Consider the following 22,357-nt stretch of genomic DNA (forward strand, 5'->3'; position numbering starts at 1 on the left):
AGATACGTTGGGAATGACTGCATAAGTTTTTCTTGCTGCTAAAGGAAAACAATCTGAGGCACTTTTAAATAATACGAAAGAAGCAAAACTGAATTATTTACCAAATTATAAAAATATAAGTTCTACTCTTCAACCTAGTTAAGAGACTTATTCCTAAATGTTAATTACTTAGGGAAAATATATAGCAAATGTAGTGGTTTTCTGTTGTGTCCTATATTTTAATCTATGTAATAATCGCAAAATATTCTCTATATGATTTTGTGCATTTCAATTGCCATCAAACTCTTATATCCCTATTATACCTGAAGTCTGTGCTAGTCACCATGGAAACACAAAGTTCTATATCAGGTTCTTCCACGAGGGTACTTATATTTTAACCACACAGTTATCCCATCTGTCTGTCTGTCTACCCACCTACCGATGGATTTGTAAATAGAACACATTAGGGCTTAAATACATAAGCATAATAAGAATAATCAGTTGTATATATGAAGTATATAAGTTATAAACATATATATGAGAAATATAACCAGTGTATAAATATATACACATTCACAGGAACAGTTATATAATCAATATTCTTAGAGAAACTTGATCACTTACTCAGCACGATGGGGTAGAATTTCATCTGGTTTTTTATCTTCTTCTTTTTCCCTAGGATCTTTCAAAACAAAATCAACTAAAAGAAAATTGAAAAGTTCTGATAAATATCCTTATATTAATTATGGCATATTTCCAAGCAATTGCAAAACTAATTCCACTAAAATCAATTATTTATGTTATTTAAAATAATGGAGCAATTTGTACATATATGACAAAAATATTTATGAGAAAACCTATGTCTGTATCTTTGAGAGTATATGTTCCCTCTCTTAACAACAGATCCCTATTATTTCATTTGAAAGTAATAATTGGTTTCAAAATTACATTTTCCTTCATAGCTATTCTACCAAAAGTAGTTTTCATTGAAGGCCAACAATACAGAATCATAGTAGTTTCCTTTCACTGAGGAAACTTACGGATTGCTTTGTTCTAAGTTGCATAAAAACATAATCCTGTTATAAAATCAGTAAAAGGAGCTACTTCTGCTTCTATCTTCTGTGCTCATTAATTCAGTTAATTCTAATTTTCCTGCCTGTCTTTTAAGATGCTCTTTCTAAAATGCAAATGTGTTAACACCCCTCTGCTTAAAATCCTTAGGTGACTCTGTTTTAACTTTCAATGCTTTAGGGCACATGGGTGGCTCGGTCGGTTAAGCATCTGCCTTCGGCTCAGGTCATGATCCCAGGGTCCTGGGATCAAGTCCTACATCAGGATCCCTGCTCAGCGGGTTGTCTGCTTCTCCCTCTACCCCTTCACCTGCTCGTGATCTCTTTCTCTCTCAGATAAATAAAATCTAAAAAACAAAAAACGAAAACAAACAAAAAAACACTTTGAATGCTTTAAAAAGACAAAGGCGGCCCTTCAATTCTGTCCCCTCCCAAATGCACCCTATGCTTTGGCCATCACGGCTGCTTGCAAGCCCGGAGAGCCTTTCACGCGTGTCTGCCACAGTCCACACCATTTTCTTGGTGTGAGCGCTCCCTCATGTTCGGTTTGTGTTTCAGGATGGTTCGGGCACCTCCAGAGTTCCTTCTACCAAGCCAGGCATGAGTGTCTCTCGCTTACAGCATGGCCTCTGTTTCCCTCCTTACCGAGCCTACTGCTCTAGTTCCTAATTAGTGTTTTGTCCATCTTCCTCATTTCAACAATGAACTCCTTGGGAGCAAAGATTTGACTTTTTATTTTTACATTACCAGGACACTCAAATAAGAGTCTTAAAAACAATAGACTCTCTCCTACCAAAAGGTCCCCAGACAACTCTAAAACATGAGGATTTCTTCAGCTTCGAACACACCATCAATTATATCAGTTTTGCAATCCCAATTAATTGGAGAACTTTTTTTTTTAAGCATAGATTCGAAGATCCTGCCTCCAGAGATTTTAACTCAGATGGATTCAGAAACCAGTGTGTGAAAAATGATTCTGATGATTAGTCAGTCTTAGAATCCAGTGGTCTATGCCAGCAGTCTTTTTATGTAAAGGGCTTGAGTATAAATATCTTCCCTTTATGAGCTACAAGGTCTCTGTCACAACTACTCATCTCTGCTCTTATAGACCAAAAGCAGCCACAAACCATGTGCAAATGAATGCGTAAGTCTGTAGTCCGATAAAATTTCTTTACAAAAACAGGCAGGGAGCCAGACTCGACCTGCAAGCTGTAGTTTGCCAATCCCTGGTCCATAACAACGATTTTTAATTAATCACCTTCTAATTTATGTTACCAATAATATTAATGTTTTAAATAATTAAATTTTAGAATTTCTTCAGTTCTGTCCTTTACTGAGTGATATAGCCCTACAAAAAAAAAAAGATGGAGTTTTAAATTTTTTACTGTACTTTATTAATGAAACTTGCCTGAGATCTTAAGCAATGAAATAGCAATGGGAAAAGCAGCATAATAAATATAATAGTTTCAAGTATAGGTATTAACTTTCAATTAATAAGACACATTCAAATTAGAAAGCGAAAATACCGATTTACCTATGGATTTTTTTACACTAAGAAGATAATCTTCTCTCATTTCATCAGACAAGGCAAGTATGCTGTTGGTGAGGACTTTCAGATGTTGGGGGACTAAATTCAGTACATGTTCCAGCCAAGAATCTTCCATTGGGGCTACATGGTCTGTATCAATTCCATGATGAATATAATAGTAATATCTCTGCATAAAGAAGATTGAGAAATATAGATGGGTTTAGTCCTATAATGAAAGAAGTATATTCATCAAAGATAAAACTACTAAGCAAAATCAAAGTTTTAGGAAAACAAAGTATTTACAAATCATAAGTACTTTGTGTAATTTGTGGAGGCATTATTTGAGATCTCCTAAATTAAAAAAACATAGGATATTTCATGAAAATTAAAGCTCTTATTGTAATTCATAACTACAATGTAAAATATCAAGTTATATTACCAAATATATGGTGTACTAAGAAGAACCCATGCTGAAGCAGAAATTAGTGTTTTATAAATGCATGAGAATGTGGAAAATTAGTTTTTGTCTTTTTATTATTGATAATCAAGTCGATCTAATAAGTTGCAAGTGAATCAGTATCCCTACACATTAAGCTCAGAAATCTATGACAGGATTTAGAAAATTTCCAATTGGCCAATAGTCCATATTATAATTTTACAGCTACTGTTAAATGTGTACATGAAATATTTAAGACATGATAGTATTTCTCTAACAGACATTTAACTTTGATATATTTTCATAAATTTTTAAGTCAATTAGAAAAATTTTAAACATCCAATTATTTTTTTCAAAATACTTTCAAATTAGCAATGTTAGAGCCTTTGATATTTACATTTTAAAAAATTCTTCCATATTTGAAATACTAGAATAATTATATTTTTAAAGTAAAGTGTACATTACATAACTAAGATAGTTTCTCATAGAAGAATAAAGACATTTAAAAGCTTTACAAGACTGAGGCTCATTCTAACAAAGGGAACAGGTAAATGAAACTCTTTCATTGTGATCTTAGATGGCAAGGGAGAGGATGATTTCTCCCGTTCACCCAATAGAGCAATCTCACGGAACTCCACGTTTACTCCTATGTCCACCGAGTTCCACGAGAGAGGAGCACAGAATAATCTCAAAAGTTTAGAAGTATCTTCAAGTGCTTCCTTTACATTCAAGTGTACTGACAAAAGAGACAGCCCATTACCAAGACGTCTTTCTCTATTGCAGAAGTGGTCAGTTTTGGAAACGTGCTTTCATCAGGGCTCGCTGAGTCTAACACGGCATCTTGTTGCCTACGAAAATGATAAACACACTATTCAATTGTACATGAAGGCCAGTTAGAATATACCTCAGTGGATACACAGTTGACCCTGGAACAACTCAAGTTTGAAGTGAGTTCACATATACTTTTTCACAGTACAGTGCTGTAAATGTATTTTATGATTTTCTAAATATTTTCTTTAGCTTACTTTATTGTAAAAGTACAGTATATACTACATATAACAAAAATATGTGTAAAATGACTGATTATTGATAAAGCTTCTGGTCAACAGCAGGCTATTAAATTTTTGGAGAGTCAAAAGCTATATGTGAATTTTCCACTGTGGCGGGGGTCAGTGCCTCTAACCCTTAAGTTGTTTAAGGGTCTACTGTCAAAACATCAGGATGGTCTTCTACTAAACCTTAAGAAAAAATGAATTGTTGAACATTTAATAGTACATATACATATATTTGATACCATATGCCTAGAATGCTCTCTTTATTCATAAAGAGACAGTTCTATTGGAAGCGATTTGCAAGATGGAATCCAGCAGGTGCTACACTCTTCTGGATGAGCTTTACTCATTCTTCCTCATTGATCCAAACTCAAGCTTTCACTTCTTTGAAATGTTATAGGAGTGTTCTTGCATTATTGCTAAAATATGTATGGTTATTTATAAATAAGGGATTTAAAAGAGCACTGATGGAAAAGATTTTAAATGTAGTTTTGCCGAAGACAGATACATTCTTGAAGATCATATATCCAGTATAAGCTAGCAAAGAGTAACATAGTTTATATGTTCCTATGTATTTATTATTGGCTAACTGTCCATAAATGGACAATGTTGATAGCTGTAATTCAATTCAAACTATACAAGATACAAGCCACATTTTTAAAAAATCACGTTTCTTTATTTTCTTAAAAGACTCCACTTATTTGAGGGGGGGGAGAGCACAAGCAGGGGGAGCAGCAGGCAGAGGGAGAAGCAGGCTCCCGCTGAACAGGGAGCCCAATGCAAGATCGATCCCAGGACCCTAGGATCATGACCTGAGCTGAAGGCAGATGCTTAACTGACTGAGCCACCCAGGCGCTTCTACAGGCCACATTTTGTGACTTCTGAGGCACCACTGTGGAGAAGGACATAGGTCACACCTTCATGAAAAATAAGTTGTTCTGGCATAGCTTTAACTTCTTTATCACCGAATATATGATGCTCTGGATCCCGACTCCATCTGGGATGGATACAGGTCAGTGACGCTGTATAATAAAACAGTCCCTCCCACATACCGTCCAGTGAGGGAAGACTGGAGGTTTATTGAATACCTGAGATACCTTCCTAAGATAGGTTCCAGCATGCACCTTCCAAATTATTTGGTCTTTTGCAAACCCAGGAATCAAATATTTTGTGAACTTTACAATCACTCTTTTTAATTATATGGAACAGGGAAAAGAGCCAATGCAGTATCTCAGGTAATGTCTCAGTTTAATTCATCAATACATAGTAGGTGCTCAATAAACATTTCTCAAATGAGGGGATATAGATATAAAAGGAGCGGTGGAAGATCTTCAAGGTATTCTGTAGCTGGAGTGAGAAGAGTTGATTATTCCAACTACGAAAGTAGTCTTCTCGTTGTTTTGATTGTAAAGCCTTACTAATGTGCAGATTCTGCCGCCCTGCAGTGTATGACCCTTAGAACTGGGTTGTTGGGGGTTTTTAACGGCAGAAATGCTCGTGTTATTTACCTTGCTGAACCCAGAGAACCTAACAAGCTTCATCCTCTGTGTGAGTAACACCTGCCTAAAAGAGGGCTGCAAGGTCAGGGTAGGGGAGGAGGGAAAAGGTTGGGGGCTGTGGGGGCAGCTGCACAAGTTTTTGCGGTCATCGTGAAGATCCTTTCAGCTTTAAAACTCTAGGATTCAATTGTTCTGTGGCTACAGGCAAAGATTCTGCCTGCTGGAAACAATAATGATAAACACTTTTTTTATTGATCACCTAGTTAGGCCCTCCCTCAATAGTTTCACATACATTTATCTCTAATCCTCACACCTATTGTTAGAGGAGACAGAATTATTCCCACTTCACAGGTGAGAAACTGAATGCCAGATTCAGTAACTTCCCCTTTGTCATGTAGTTAATTAAGTACAAAAAATAAGAATTTGCCCATCCATATGTGCTTCCAAACTGCCATGCTCTTTCCAGCAGGACAATATCCTTTCAGAAATAAATCAGTATAGGAGACACTCTACCTCACTGAAGAAAAAATACAGTGTGCCTTATTTCCTGAAAATGAAAAAACTATATTGATTTTTCTCTTTATTAAATCAATCGTGCTTTTGAGTCAAGATGGTAGCAAAAACATCCTTTTTTCAAGTTTCCTTGTGAACACGGTAGTAATTTTAACCAATGATTGTAAAGAGACTAGAGGGTCATCAGCTGAGGAGATACTTCAACAAATTTCTGGAACATGAAAAGAAGAGAGAGGACAGATAAAGCGAGGTCGAAAACACCATAGCCCATAACTCATGCAAGAAAGCAACCAATCCACCTAGGAGATCCCTAGAAAAGGCTTTGGTCTTGTAGTCACCAGATGCTAAAGGAGAAAATGAGTAAAATGGCTGAAAATAAGGAAATTATCTGAACTTTACACCAGCAAATTAGACAACTTAAGCCAAAAGAGATTCCTAAAAAGCAAAAATACAAAACATGACTCAAGAAGAGAGAAAATCTGAATAGATAGATATCAAGTTAACTAACTGGATTAGTAGTTAATAATCCCAAAAAGAAAACTTCAGGTCCAGATGGCTTCAAAAAGAGCTATCCAGGGACCCCTGGGTAGCTCAGCTGGTTAAGCATCCAACTCTTATTCTCAGTTCAGGTCTTGATCTCAGGGTTTTGAGTTCAAGCCCCACATTGGTCTCCATGCTCACCATGGAGGCATGGAGCCTACTTAAAAAAAAGTTCTATCAAAGAAGGAGGAAATAATACTAATGCTACCTAAACCCATTCAGAAAACAAAGGAGGTAAAAACATTCCCCAACTCATTTTGAGACCTAAAGCTGGACAAAAGTACAGATCCATATCATTCATTAATATAGACTTGAAAATTCTTAAAATATTAGGAAATCAAATCCAGCAACATACAAAAATGATTATAGTGACAAAGCGAAAGGAATGCAAGCTTTAACATGAAAAGCAATTAATGTAATATACTATATTAAAAGATTAAAAGATAAAAACTTAATTCTCATTTCAAGGGACACTGAAAAATCATTTGACAAAAATCCAGCACTCATTTATGCTAACATCTCTCAACAAACTAGGAAAAGAAGTGATCTTTTTCAACCTGACAATGGGTATCTTAAAAACCTACAGCTAACATCCTACATAAACGTGAAAGACTGAATGTTTCACTAAGACTGGCAAGTCCACTAACTCCAATTCTATTCAACAATTTATTGAAGAACCTAACACAAGTGCAAAATGGGAAGTGAGAAAAATGAAAAGCATCAGAAATGAAGTAAAACGATACTTGCAGACAACATAATTGTATATACAGGAATTTCCATGGAATCTTTTAAAAACCTTCAGAATTGGTAGGCAAGTTTCAGTAAGGTCTTAGGATGTGAGATTCATAAGTAAAAATCAATTGATTTTTCTATATATTGGCAAAGAGCAATGAGAAAATTAAATAATTCACATCAAAAAATACTTAAAATTTTTAAGAGAAGTACAAGATTATACACTAAAAATACAAGACGCTGCTAAGAGCAAGTAAATAAAAACTAAATAAATGAAGAGAAATAACATGTTTATGGGCCAGAAGACTCAATATTATTGAAATGGCAATTATCCCAAAATTGACCTACAGATTCAATGCAATTGGCTACTGAATCCTAGGTTTGTGTTTGTTTTTTGTTTTTTTTTTTAAGATTTATTTATTTATTTATTTATTCGACAGAGATAGAGACAGCCATCGAGAGAGGGAACACAAGCAGGGGGAGTGGGAGAGGAAGAAGCAGGCTCATAGCGGAGGAGCCTGATGTGGGGCTCAATCCCAGAACGCCGGGATCACGCCCTGAGCTGAAGGCAGACGCTCAACCGCTGTGCCACCCAGGCGCCCCTAGGTTTGTGTTTGTTTTTGCAGAAACTGACAAGCTAGTCCTTCGTATGAAATATGCAAATGAAATACGTATGAAAATGCAAAATACCTAGGATAGCCAAAACAGTTTTGAAAATGGATAATAAATGTTGTGGATATAAACTATCTAATTTCAAACTTGACAATAAAGCTCGAGTGATCAAGACAGCACGGTAGTGATGTAAAGATGGACACATAGACCAAGGGAACAGAAATAGAACTCCTTATATATTCAAATGATTTTTGACAAAGGTGCTGAGGTAATTCAATGGGGATAGTCTTTTAACAAAGGGGGCTGAAACATTTGGATATCTATATGGAAAAAAATCAAACCTCAACCTTAGCTCATACCTAGATACGCCATTAAACTAAATCATGTACATAAATATAAGAGCTAAAACTATAACCTTCTAAGAAAACACGGGAGAAAATCTTGTGATAGGAAAGGATTCTTAGATATGACTCCAAAAGCATCAACAAAAGAAAAAACTGATAAACTGAGCTTCTTTAAAATTTAAAGCTTTTACTTTCCAAAAAATACCATTAAGAAAATGAAGGGATAAGCCACAGACTGGAAGAGAATATTTGCAAAAGATAAATCTGAAAAAAAGACTTGTATAGGTAATATATCAAGAACTCATAGACTGTATTAATAAAAAGATAACCTCATTTAAAAATGGGCAAGACATTTAAACAGACACTTCAAAGAAGTTATATGAATGTCAAACAACCACCAGAAAAGACACCTATCATCATTAGCCATTAGGGATATACAACTTAAAGCCATAATGAGATAACACATCTACTAGGATGGTTTTTGTTTTGTTTTGCCTATTCTAGCCAAAGTGTGGGCAAGGAGGTGGAAAAACTAGAAACCTCTTCTTACACTGCTTGTGGGAATGTAAAATGGTATAGTCACTTGGAAAACAGTTTAGCAAAGTCTTTGAAAATTAAACATATCCTACTACACAATCGGGCATTTCTACACTTTGGCATCTCCCCAGGAGAAATGAAAACACATATCCACAAAAAGACTGGCATTCAAGTGTTCACAGCAGCATTTTCAAATAGCCCCAAACCAGAAACAATAAACAAAACGAAAGGATTTTAAAAACATACTGTATGATTCCATTTATATGAAATTTTAGAAAAGACAAAACAATAAAAACAGAACACAGATCAATGACCGGCTGGGGCAGCCAGTGGCAGAGAGAATTAATTGAAATGGCCATAATCTTTCACAGATAATAGAAGTATCCTAAACCTAGATTTTGGTTAAGGTTGCACAACCAGAGATTTACTGAAAGTCATTCAATTGTACATTTAACCTGGATGAATTTCATGATATGTAAATTATAGCTCAGTAAAGCTGTTTAAGCATATCCAGAAGGCTTTGAAAATAAGATGTTCAGGAAAAAAAAAAAAGACAAGTTGACAGAGTACAAATACAGACTGCAAATAAAGTAATGACAAATAGAGTGACGTAGGCTTCTCATCAGCAGTAATGCGCGCCGTGGTGGCTACAGTTGATGGTACCATATTGTATGATTGAAATGTGCTAAGAGTACAACCTAGGCGTTCTTAAAAAAAAAAAAATGCTAAAGATGTGAAGTGATGGATGTGTTAATGAACTTGATTGTGGAAATCCTTTCACAATATATACATATACTCTCACATCATAAACTTGAAATACATTCTTATTTTATTGTTCGGGTCACCTGAATGGCTCAGTCAGCTAAGTGTCTGCCTTCAGCTCGGGTCATGATCCCAGGGCCCTGGGATCGAGTCCCGCCCGCATCGGGCTCCCTCCTCTGCGGAGAGCCTGCTTCTCCCTCTCCCTCTGCCTGCCGCTCCCTCTGATGGTGCTCTCTCTCTCTCTCTCTCTCTCTATCAAATAAATAAATAAAATCTTAAAAAATATTGTCAATTATACCTTAATAAAGCTGGGAGAAAATAATATATGCCAAAAAATAATGGTTAATATTTTTCAATTTGATGTTTTCAGATGTAAGGTAAAAATTATGATGATCATTTAATTTTGTAGCCAGCTTAGCCATTAATTCAAGAGTAAGGACAAAGCAGAGAACTTTACAGAGATGAAAATCTCAACTTTCCTCCTCATAGATCCTCACTGAAACAACCACTGGAGGATGAACTTCAGCAAAAAAGAAAATGCACACGGAAGTGAAGAGTGGAACACAAAGACAATTTTCTAAAGAATTAGAAAACACATTAGTAAACCTAAGCATTAACTTAGGAAAAAAAGAAGTATGAGGAATTTAAGGACTTGGTAGAACAAAAATATTATGGAAATATTGGCAGAAACAAAACGAAGAATGATCATGTGGAAAATGCAAAGGGAAGTTCAGAGCTAAGTGAGAGCAGTCCAAGATCTCTTTGTGTTATTCAGGGGGGGAAGACGGATAACAATTGAATTTTAAACTTTAAAAAGTATTAATTACAATATGTGGCTTTAAATATTATGGTAACCACTAAAAGAATAGAGATGTTTGATAGCTTTTAAGCCAATAGAAAGAAGGGAGAAAGAGAGAAAATTTGATTCAATAGAAAGCAGAAAAAAGAAAAAATAAGCAAAAGCGACATATAGTAAATAGAAAGTACCAAATAAGTTGGTAGAAGCACACATATATAAGAAATACGAACAACTGTAAATGGGATTGGATGTTCTATTAAAGTATAGAAACTCTAAGACTGAATTTCAATATATCCATCCATAGCCTATTTATAAAAGGCGTAACTAAAAAATGACATAAAATGCCTAAGGGAGACTACTGTTTCTTATGATACAACAACAAAGATAATCTGAAAAACCAACACCATTTTTTAAATACTGGATAATAGGACACATTCATTTTGAATGCATAGCTGAGTTCACAAAAAAAGAAAGGAAATACTCAGAAAAAAAAAAAAAAAAAAGGAATGGTAATCACCAAAAACCTGAGGTCTGGCTACCCTTCTGGGGCCCAGGGCCATGGCCATTAATGCCTGTGTGAATCGGGAGGTCAGGCTCTGAGTAGGACTGAGTGAAATGGAGAATTCAAAGTGAGAACCCCTGTGTGAAGCTAAAACCCAAGACGGGCTCTACTCCCACCCAGAGGAGGACTAGAAATGACAAGCACAGGAAGTTGTGTCAAGAAAGATCATGTGTCTTCGCCAGATTTCTGGGTAGAGGAAGAAGTTGCTTCTGAGGCTTTGTAAGTAGAGGCCTACCTGGCCCACAGTTTTGGGTTTGAATTTTACATTGTTTGTGGGATGTGAGAGTGCTTAATCCAAAAAAGCAATGTAAGTGGGCCAAGCCGGTAAGATTCAAGTGGCGACTGGTAAAGGTAAACTCTAAACCACTCCAGCAGAGGCTCACACCCACAGTCCGGCTGCACAGGCTCCCACAAAATCCCCTTGCCCTTTGTAAGCACAGACCACCCACCGTCCTCCCTTCAAGATGGCCATGGGGCCCGTAAAGCCCCACAGGGGACCAGAAGACAGGGTTCTGTGGGCGAGTTACTTACTGCACCAGGTCATGAAATTACATCCACAGATAGCCACGTGTGGGCTTTGAGAGCCATAAAGAGTGTACCAGCAACCAGCATGAAGCAGTGAGGAAAAGGGTGCAGAAGAATTAGTGACCTGCGTCTGCACTGCTCTTCATAACTGGACCTACAGCTCACATCAGGCAAGCCTGGCCCTGCTCACACTGCTGATCGCTTCACCCAGTTCCTTCTTTTTCTAGACAAGGAGACCCCCCCAAAGCCAGAGAAGCTGCCACATCAGCCGAGCTGATGAGATGGGGGGAAAAAACTGCCCCATATCTTCCACCAGCCACAGCGGCCACAACCAGAACCCCCAGACATTCTGCTCTCCCAGCCACCCTCAGGATTAACACCAGTACCTCTTCAGCTCGTGGTATTTCAAAGAGGGACACACTTAACAGGGTGAAGCTCCATCTTTCATTCTTTATTTGTACCCTGACCTCACTCCAACAAGGCTTTAAGGCATTCTTAGAGATGCACAGAATTGGTATACTTTTAGATAGAAAGTTCCCCGAGGCTCTAAGGAGGGTAACACACACTGGTTAGCTTACGGAACTTACATAAGGACGTTAACAAGAGTGCTTCTGAAGTTTTCTCGTTCTTTATGTAGAGATTTGTTCTTGGTTTTAGAAGTAGATGGTCCAGCATAACTATCCTCAATTTGGTCCACTATTTTGCTCTTTTTTCCAAAGTGTTCTAGGTATTCAGCTTGAATTTTTTTTTTAAAAAAAGCATGAGTTAGTTATCTAAAAGGTAAGCTAAAACATGTAAGTGGTTAGAATAAAATGCTAAAACACCTTTCAAGAAAAACTACACACTTTAAGTTCTCAAGTAACCACAGGTAAAATTAATTTTCTTTCAGTATCAGGAAGTTAAACTACTCTTGTTTTATATTGTAATAGAAACCTCTGACTATTTCAAGAATATTTAATTAATTTAATTTATATTTTGATTAATATGCTAATAAACTCTAATTTTCAATTAATTTGCATAGAACCTTCTTAAAATGAAGATTAAAATTATGATTAAAAACAGAATACAAAACTCTCAAAATTTAAAGAACCATGATGAAAAAATGTTAATATTCAATGTAATCAATCTGATGAGTCAAAAAAATGAAAAGTAAAAAATATTAAAATGACTAATTTGGAAGCAATATTTACAACTTATTAAAATCCCTCTTAGAAAAAAACTTGTTAGTCTGTTGTAGAGAATTCTGACTACAATAAATCAAAGTTTTAATATAAATGCCCCCCAATTCTTAAAATAGCACCTTTTATAGCATTTACAACAGCCTGAAATAATTAAGAACTGGAATCAATTATTTTAGGAGGGAAAACATTTGGGATAAATTTTTCTACTTGATACATATATCATTTCAGTTTTACAATTTCACTACTCTCAACTAAATGTTGTAATGATTTTTTTTTTTCCTCTTGAAAATTTCCTTAAATTTAAGATGGAATAAAGTTCTTACCATATGACTGTTCGTTTTTAACACTAAACGGTTCTGGAATCTCGTCGTCCTGTTTTATATTCAAATGGAACAAAGGAGCTGCCTGCTGCCACTGGGGCTTTGTACTCACCTGAAATATGAAATTTAAACAGCATTAATAAAACAAGATCGGGGGGGAAAAAAAACCTTTTTTCATGAGATGCATGAGTGTTGATAAACACAGACATTTTCTCAAACAAATCAGGACATCTGGAAAGAAGCCATACTCAACATAAATCTTATTCAAGCCTGTGAATGGCTGTGGTGTGTGACATTTGTGAGACATTACCAAAGGCTCTACTGCTAGTTTGATGTGGGCATCTGTTACCTAACACTGGGGTGTTCATTCCAGAGAGCCTACACCCCTTCAAATATTGGCAAGTGATTTTTAAGCCTTCCATTTTAATGAGAGGAACACGTAGCTGGTCTCCAATGCTAATGAGCTTCTCTGCATTCCAATCCCAGATCTTTCTGTTCTCATAGCTCTAAGCAGCTCTAGGTTTACTCTGGCCACTCACAAATTTATTCCATGGCTTAAGGTAGGGTTCATAAATTCTTATACTTACAAGAGCCAGGTAGATATCATACAAGAGGGAGGAAGGCTAGTGATGATAGCTTATTGGCACTCAGCTTCAGGGCTGGGAAACAATAGAGGGTGGTGGGGACTGTGGCAGACAGGAAAATACCTAAGTCTTCTAAAAAGACAACAAAAATTAGCTCAAGCCAATTATTGTAATACCAGAACACATTGCTGCTGGGACCTATGACTCTTCAATAAACCCAGATGGGTGGATTTTTTTAAAAATTTTTTTAAATACTTTATTTGAGAGTGAGAGCGAGAAAGATCACAGAGGGAGAGGGTAAGGGAGAAGCAGACTCCCTGCTGAGCCCAGAGCCCAATAGCTCGATCCCAGGACAGATGGGTCAATTTTAAAGTAGTATTACTTTTTCCTGACAACTGAGTCTGTGTCCTCCATTCGGATCCAGACCAACTTGATAGCTCATACTTGCACTGGCTTCTTCTTCGTAGTTTTACTCTCTCCAATCTTTTACTCCTTTTACTCTTCTTTTATTCAAATAAACTTACTGTACACAAGTCCTCATTTCAGGCTCTTCTTTCACAGGAAAGCAAGCTAAGACAACTTAAAAATCAATGTTCTTCCATCCTTCTGTCTGCCCTTCTGTTTCTGTACTCTCATCTTGCTCCATAAAGGATTTAGGACTTGTGGGAGCCCTACGAGTAAGCTGTGCAGAAAGGGTGAGAAGCGGGTCACCCGCTGAGACCGCCAGTGCTGAGTCACCCTTGATTTCAACTACAGGGATCACCTCCAGAAGCATGAAGGTCTGTAATGAAAATCACTCTAGGTCTTAACTACTGCTGGAAAAATGTCACCCAAGTGCAAACCTTAATATTCAGGTGAAAATACTTTGCTATTTTTTAATCAATAGATTTTTAAAACATCTCTTAAAAGTAGTATTTCCTTCATAATACATAAAACTCAAAGAATGCTGAAAAAAATTATGATAACATATGAACATAAAACCAGGTTTAAAGCAGCCAACAAAAACATTGTAGACTATTAGATGCCACCAATAGGAAAGGATTATTATACAACTCAACCACAGAAAAGTAAAAAAATTTAGGTTTATATTTCTAAACTCATATACTAACAAGACACAATAAGGACAATTTTTTTTTCTGTTTTAAAATTTGTTAAGTTTTCAAAAGAAAATGACTATTTTATTTCAAGTCTTATCTTTTTAAACTGGAAATTTTTAAATTGATTTTGTAGAACTAGGGAAAACATTCTATGGCTCTGTTTTGCAGAACTTGGCATGATAAACTGGCATTATCCATAAAAACATATTTTTTAAAGGTTTCATTTATTTGAGAGAGAGAGAGAAAGCCAGAGAGCACAAGCGGCGGGAGGGGGAGCAGAGGGAGAGGGAGAAGCAGGCTCCCCGCTGAGCAGGGAGCCCAATGCAGGGCTTCATCCCAGGACCCTGGGATCATGACCTGAGCCAAAGGCATATGCTTATCTGTCCTGAGCCACCCAGGTGCCCCTTTAGAAACATTTTTAATTAAAATTTGTAATGTTCAAGGTAATTCACTTAAGAATATTAATTCAAGTTTTCCAAGGGAAAAAATTTCATCCATTTTAAATTATCAGGAACCTTCTTTACAAAAAGCTACACAAATTCATTTGTGTACTTGTTTGGAGCTTTTTTTTTTTTTTTAAGATTTTATTTATTTGATAGAGAGAGATAGCGAGAGAGGGAACACAAGCAGGGGGAGAGGGAGAGGGAGAAGCAGGCTTTCTGCCGAGCAGGGAGTCTGATGCGGGGTTCGATCCCAGGACCCTGGGATCATGACCTGAGCCAAAGGCAGATGCTTAACGACTGAGCCACCCAGGAGCCCTATGTTTGGAGCTTTTAAATTAAATTATCTTTCAAAAAATAATGTTTAGATAAATCTTGACGACATTATGCTAAGTAAAATAAGCCAGACATCAAAGGACAAATGTATGGCTCCACTTGTCTGAGGTAGCTAGAGGAGTCCCCTACGGAAGGTAGAAGGCTAGCCACCATGGGCTGGGGGCACAGGGGAGAACGCGGACATACTGCTTCATGGGTCCAGAGTTTCAGTTTGCAAAGACGAAAAGAATTCTGGAGATGCATGGTGGTGATGGTTGCACCATCACGTGACTGTACTTAATGCCACCGAACTGTGGTTCAATTAAAAAGTTAAAATGGTAATTTTATGTTAGGTATATTTTATCACAGTCAGAAAAAAAACGTTTGCATTGAACCTCCACTTAAGCTCCACTTCGAGGAGTCACAAGAGCACAATTCAATGGCATTAAGCTCAGCATAATTACTATTTAAATTACTGGTAAAATTTATTACAGTGAAGTATATCGTACCCAGCACTTAGCAATTGAAAATGCCTATGAATTGCCTCTACCATAGGACAGTGAGAATTTATAATCATCATAGCTTTTAGAAAGGATACCAAGATCAGAGGACTCTTCTGCGGCATAACATTTCAGTGCTGGATGACAGAGCTCAAAGAAACTCATTTTCAAACTCAGAAGCTGCCGCTCAGAGAGATAAATGACCTTTCAGATCCTAAAGTCATTAGTGACACAGCTGTACGCGGAGGCCTCACTTCCTGATGCCAACACTGATACACTTGCTGCCGGTGCGTCTCAGAAATTCCTTTATCCAGAATACTGAAATCCTCTGGACATACTAGGAAATGATAGCTTACAGTTATTCTGAGATTGTTCTTCTTCCCAGTTTGTGCACCTCGTAGAACGTCTCCATCAGATAATAATCACATGGAGTACAAAATTCAAAATCACATGTTCAGTTACTTATTTACAAGTTTGAAACCACATTTTCAAAAGGGCAAACAAAGATCCACTGAGAGGATATAGGTAAATTACCGTAGCCAACTGTGGCAAAACTCTTCCTGGGGTCTTGGATTTTTCTTTGCTGGCTGACTTATCCTGCATGAAAATAAGAGAAAAACTATTGACTCTTAACGTCACAATCGATTCACTCAAACACTTGACAGAAGGTCACTACAAAGTAAGCGTGTTACCCAAAACCCTCGAAGACCTACTGTACTACTTTCACATTTCTCCACACTGGCCTTCGGAGGACTTCCTCTGTAGCAAGGAAAGAAGGGAACGCGGCATCCCACAAGGCTCAGAAAGCTTTAAAAAGCGGGCAAAACTTATCCATCACATCTGCTTTGGGGAATTTATCTGAACCCAGTTAGTGTGCTGGGCTTACCTGGCTCTCCCACCCTTCTCTATCCCTGAAATCGCAGTTTTGTTCTATTGACAACTGTAATGTTCTGCTTCCTAAGGTGACAACTCATTCAGGTTAATGCGCCCTCAAGTTGCCACAGGAACACTTGTACTTTTCAGAGCAAAGCGTGGCTATCTCCTTTGAGCAGAGGATAACGGCCTGGTAGGGACTTCGTCTATGTAAGAGGAAGCGCGGTTGAGAAGGATACTTTGAACTGTCAAACAGGTAGGAGTCGTGCTTTGGCCACCCATTTATTGCCTCTCAGCATCAGAACCTCAGTTTTTACCCCGCTTTGTTAGTCTGAGAAGGACTCCATAAACATGTCTCCAGCTGGCACAGCATTTAGAGGGTTCTAAAGGGACCCTGAAAGAGAAGGGCTTTTCTTCCTGGTTCCAGTGCTTTTCTCCTGTTGCTCCATGGCGTGGCTGCCAGGAGTCAGTGTCCTTCCCGCGGGCACCTTCCGGGCCTGTGCAATGTGGCTGACCCTGGAGCAGACACCCTCCGGCCAGTTTCACTGGCATCCCTAGAGGCAGCCTTCCAGCAAGTTCCCCTCACATCACAAAGGGAGACTTCTTCTCAAACTTGTTAGCACGTAAGCAGATGGCTTACTCACCTCCCAGCCTGCAGGATCTCTGCAATTATCTTTGTCACCTGAGGGGCCACAGCCACTCCCTCTCCAAGAAGGCTTAGTCTAAGTTTTGGGGATGGGATGGATCTTCCAAGTGCCTTCCCTGAGCGCTCTCCCTGAGAGCCAGAGGCAGTGGCTGCTCCTTATGTCTGCTGATCCTCGATTCTTTAAAGCTGCTGTCCAAAACAGCACCCACTAGCCACCTGCGGCTACCGACAGCTTTACATGTGGCTCATCTGAAGTGAGAGGTGTTTAAGAGTATATTTTTATGTTTGAGAATATATTAAATATATACTAGATGTTGAAGACTTAGTACAAACACAAAGAACGTGATCAGAATATATTTTATATTGATTACGCTGTGTGTTGCATATTGTTTTAAGAAGTTGACATCCTTTTTGTAGGATGTCTCTGCCCCTACAAAGCACACAGTCCAGTTAATATTAAAAACTATATGCTTTCATCCAGGACAGGAGAGGGTATGGAGCAAAGTACTGACAGAAAGTTTCAAAAGGAGAAAGGATGGAAGCCAAGCCCCAAGGTGTAGCTGGATTTTCACAGAGAAGGACCGCAATAGGCTTACTGAAGCAGAGGAAACATCATGAACAGTGACTTGGAGGCTAACTGAGGACAGCAGGCTTGGGAGAGGACGTTGGGGTTGATGGTAAAGGGACTTGACCCAACCAAAGTAGAAAGTATAACCATTCTCTTACTCACAATTTATTGAACTCCTACCGTGTGTTGGGTTCTCGTTGAGGCACCGGATCTACAGTTATTGACAGGGCAAAGCCTATCCCTCAGGGAGCTTACATTCCAGCGGGTACAGACAGCTATTTCCGGAAAATATGTGTATTATATATATATATAATGTAAGGAAATAATAAGTACGACAGAGAAAAATAAACAAGGTGAAGAGCTAGAGAGGGAAAAGGTAGAGAAGTGCTAGGTTAGGTGAGAGTAGCGAGGCCACTTTGCAGAAACTATGTGTGAGTAGGAACCCAAATCAAGGGTGAGGCAGAGCCGGAGAGGTGGGTGCTGCTAGATTATGGAGCACAAGTGTTTGGGGCTTGACTGGCCTGCTTGGCAATGGAGAGCCATTTCAGTCTCCTGTGAGGGAAACTCGAGTCCCAGTTTGCTGCGACAGTCCCCCTGTATAGATCTTTCCTGAGCACAATTAGAACTTCCACTCTCAATGGCATCTCAGTTTGGGTGAGACAGTATATTTTTATCTTATTTATCATGCAAGGCCATTCAAAGGATTATTTCACAAATGGTCCTGGCAGCACTAAACAAGGTATGTGAGAAAGAGACTAGGGTCAGCAGTGAGAAGAGTTTAGTGGCTTTTTAAAATAATCCAGGCAACAGGAGATATGGACCTTGATTTAGAGAAAATGCTAGGACCTACAGGACACCACAACCTTCCTAGGACACAGTTTAATCGTATTGTTTCCTTGGTCAGAAACATCAACTCTCTGTATTAAAGCAGACACAAGTCTTTATCACCTTGGTTTTCAAAGCCTCCTCAATATGCCCCAAACTACCTCGTTTCCCAGCCTCTCTTACTCTGTAGCCACAGGACTCCTGCTGGCGCATGAAATGTGAGCACTGACAGGACACGTAAGAGCTGCTATGCCTTCTCCATGTTCTCCTGTCCCTGCTGTTGGCAGCGAGGGAACCCCATGTACCCACTGGCATAGCCAGAGGTGGAAGAGGACTGCCTGGCCCACATCAGACTTCACAAAACTAAGGGCAAGCTCTGTTGGGTTAAGTCTCTAAAATGTGGGGGTCTATTATGTCAGCTCGTAGGAGCTATGCTAACAAACACACCCGCCAGTATGCCTCTCAGTATTCCCTTGTAACAGTCCAGCTCTTTCTTCAGCACCAAGGTCAAAAAAGTTTAGATTTTCTTTTCCTTTTTTTTTTTTTAACTCCAATCGCGAGTGATCTTTTTGAGTCTGTATAGCATACTTTCAGTAATTATCTTGTTTAAATCCTGTCTGAAATATAGTTTGTGTGTCTATCCTGCTCTCCTAGCCCCGCATCCCACTTCATCTTAACCTACTAATTCAGTCTTACAGAAGTAGATAAATGGGCTTTAATTTCATCTTAGAAAAAATTAAAATTGGATAACCAAGTCCTAAAAGAAGCATAACTAAAAAAGAAAAAAAGAATTGCAATGAGCTTCAAACAGTATTTACCAAAGTACATCAGATTAGGTGAATGTTTTGTATCTATATCCAGTGTTGTAGCAGAAATATTTTCTACAATTCCTAATGAGACACAGGATGTGGAGGGAAACATGAGCACGAAACTTTCAAGCTAAAATGTGCAACAGGTGTTCTCAAAGTGGAAGACTTCCTGTTGGGAAGGAGGAGGGTGGGGTAAGAATCAGGTTGTAGACAAGAGAGAGCAAAGGTTGGGGATATCTGTTCAAGTGACCTAGAATTTTCACACCAAGACTCAGAGGAATTTTTGTGAGGTCTACTGTATAGCAGCCATGACGAATGTACAAAACACCTTGCTCAACCCAGCGTCCTACACAAACCCTCACACACCTGACTTAGGATCTCTGCACCGCCCATTCTGCACGCTGAGCCGGCAGCACTTATCTCATCAACACCCCGGGTAAATGGTGGCGAGGGCCTTGTGTTTCCTTATACTGCAGTGTTGAATGCATGTCTAAGAGAATATCGTGTATGTAGTGGTTTTCAAGCTACCCAGAAAGAGCAGCCACACGTAAGCCAGAATGCCGTCTCCATGAGCTTGCCCTTCAGTAAGATCAGACAGGAGGATTTTCAAGTACGAGCTACATATTTTTGCGGACAAGCAATTCGATTTCAGTCTGCAGTTTCTTATCCAGTGATGAGCTAGGCATACGTCACCCTTTCCCTCTTCTTTGGCACTCTTGTGAGACTGGCCCTGAGGGACTTCCACTGACTTTACATCGGAAACCGGGGATGTACTGTATGGTGACTAACAAAATAAAAAATCATTAAAAAAAAAAAAAAAAAGTAAGTCTTTAAAAAAAAAAAAAGAAAGAAAGAAAAAAAATCTTGTGCCTCACATCCTTTTCCGGCTTCATGTCTGATTCTACACATGGCTGTAGTGAACAGTACTCTGCTAGCGTCAATTCATGTAGGAATGACCATGTCTCACCTCAAGAAAATGTTTTTTGCTTTCTACTGTGGGGTTTCTCCAGTGCCACAGAATGGGACTCTCAAGGTAGCCCCTCTGCACACACACCCACACGCATGCGTGTGCGCACGGACACACACACACGGACACACACACACACAAGTAACCAGAAGTGAGTAAAAGGTAACACCCTCGGGAGGGTGGGATGAGAGCTGATGGATAAATACTACCCCCTAATCATACCAGATACACGATTTCAGGAAGCATTCGATAAGCTCCTCAGAAGGTGATGGCACGATCACCCCCAGTTGCCCTAAGTGACAATGAACTTGCTAACATATCCTCAGATTGACTTTTCCTTCTTCCTACTTTTATTCTCCTCAATCTCTTATTTCTGCTTCCTGGGATCACCTCCCAGATAAAGTGTACACAAATCCTCTTTTTCAGGCTCTTCTTTCATAGGAAAACAGACTAAGACAACTTAAAAATCAATGCTCTTCCATCCTTCTGTCTGCTCTTCCATTCTACTCTCCTCTTGCTCCATAAAGGATTTAGGATTTGTGAGAGTGCTATGAGTGAGAAAGGATAGCATCTGGTCACCAGTTCACGGACACTGGGAACCGCCAGTGCTGAGTCGCCCTTGATTTCAACTGCAGGGATCGCCTCCAGAAGCATGAAGGTCTGTAATGAAAATCACTCTAGGTCTTAACTACTGCTGGAAAAAATGTCAGCCACGCACAAACCTTAATATTCCGATGACAGTATTTTTTACTCAATGGATTACTTTCTAGAATATCATTTAAAAATATTGTTTATCTAATATTTTTATTTCTAAAAATCCAAAAGGATACTAAGAAAAAATGCTAAGATACAGTCAAGTAAGAACACAATATATGGCTTAAATCAGGCAACAAAATTATTTTAGACAGTTATATGCTTCACTGGTTAGAAAGGATTATTCATCTCAGCCACTGAATATTAAGTAAATTTAAATTTTGTTATTTCCAAACCTGTATACTAGTAACATAAAAAAACAAATGGCAATTGGTTTTTCAGTTTTAAAATTTGTTGAATTTTTAAAAGAGAAAATGTCTATTTCAAATCTTTGTCTTTAAACTAAAAAACAGATTTTTGCAGGACTAAAAAAAAGGATGCTATGATTTTATTTTATAAAACATGATGTGATAATCTTGGCATTATCAATACAAACAGGTTCATAATTAACATGTACTTTGAAATGTTCAAGGACATTCATCTGCAAAATTACATTTAAGATTTTTAAGCAGAAAGAAGCTTTTATTTCAAGTTATTAGGAATCATCTCTGCATGAAGCAATCCGGATTTTATAGTTTATTCTGAGTTTTTAAAAGATGTTTCAAACAAATAATGTTTGCATTCAATCTCCACTTCAACTCAACTTCCAGAAATCACAAGAGTGTAACTCTATGGCATTAAACTCAACATAATTACTAGATAGTAAATTTTATTGCAGTAAAATCTAACTTTTCTAGCACTTTATCAGTTAAAAATGTCTATTAACTGCCGCTTCCACACAACAATGATAATTTAAAGTCAAAATAATGACAAAGGATGCCAAGATCTAAGAAATCACATTTTAGCACTGGAAAAGGCATCTCCTCAAACTTCATTAAATCAACTGTTTTCATTTTCAGACTTAGAAACTGGGGCTCACACCAGAGAACAAAAGCCTGGAAACACCAGCTCACATTGTGCCCATCCCCATCCCCCCTCACAGGGGACAG

The 22,357-nt window shown here is 38.1% G+C and overlaps 1 protein-coding gene across 1 annotated transcript in view; it reads right to left on the reverse strand.

Annotated features, from left to right (window-relative positions):
• DNAH7 (dynein axonemal heavy chain 7) overlaps nucleotides 1-22,357 on the reverse strand; it is a 255,447-nt gene that overhangs the window by 227,048 nt on the left and 6,042 nt on the right. The window contains exons 3-8 of the mRNA XM_057316048.1: nucleotides 16,462-16,524; nucleotides 12,995-13,103; nucleotides 12,078-12,225; nucleotides 3,774-3,861; nucleotides 2,584-2,764; nucleotides 604-679 (exon numbers count right to left, since the gene is read on the reverse strand). Coding sequence (XP_057172031.1) covers nucleotides 604-679; nucleotides 2,584-2,764; nucleotides 3,774-3,861; nucleotides 12,078-12,225; nucleotides 12,995-13,103; nucleotides 16,462-16,524 — 665 coding nt within the window. The remainder of the gene's footprint in view (nucleotides 1-603; nucleotides 680-2,583; nucleotides 2,765-3,773; nucleotides 3,862-12,077; nucleotides 12,226-12,994; nucleotides 13,104-16,461; nucleotides 16,525-22,357) is intronic.

Source organism: Ursus arctos, unplaced genomic scaffold (genome assembly GCF_023065955.2).
Source record: "Ursus arctos isolate Adak ecotype North America unplaced genomic scaffold, UrsArc2.0 scaffold_1, whole genome shotgun sequence".
Lineage (NCBI taxonomy): Eukaryota > Metazoa > Chordata > Mammalia > Carnivora > Ursidae > Ursus > Ursus arctos.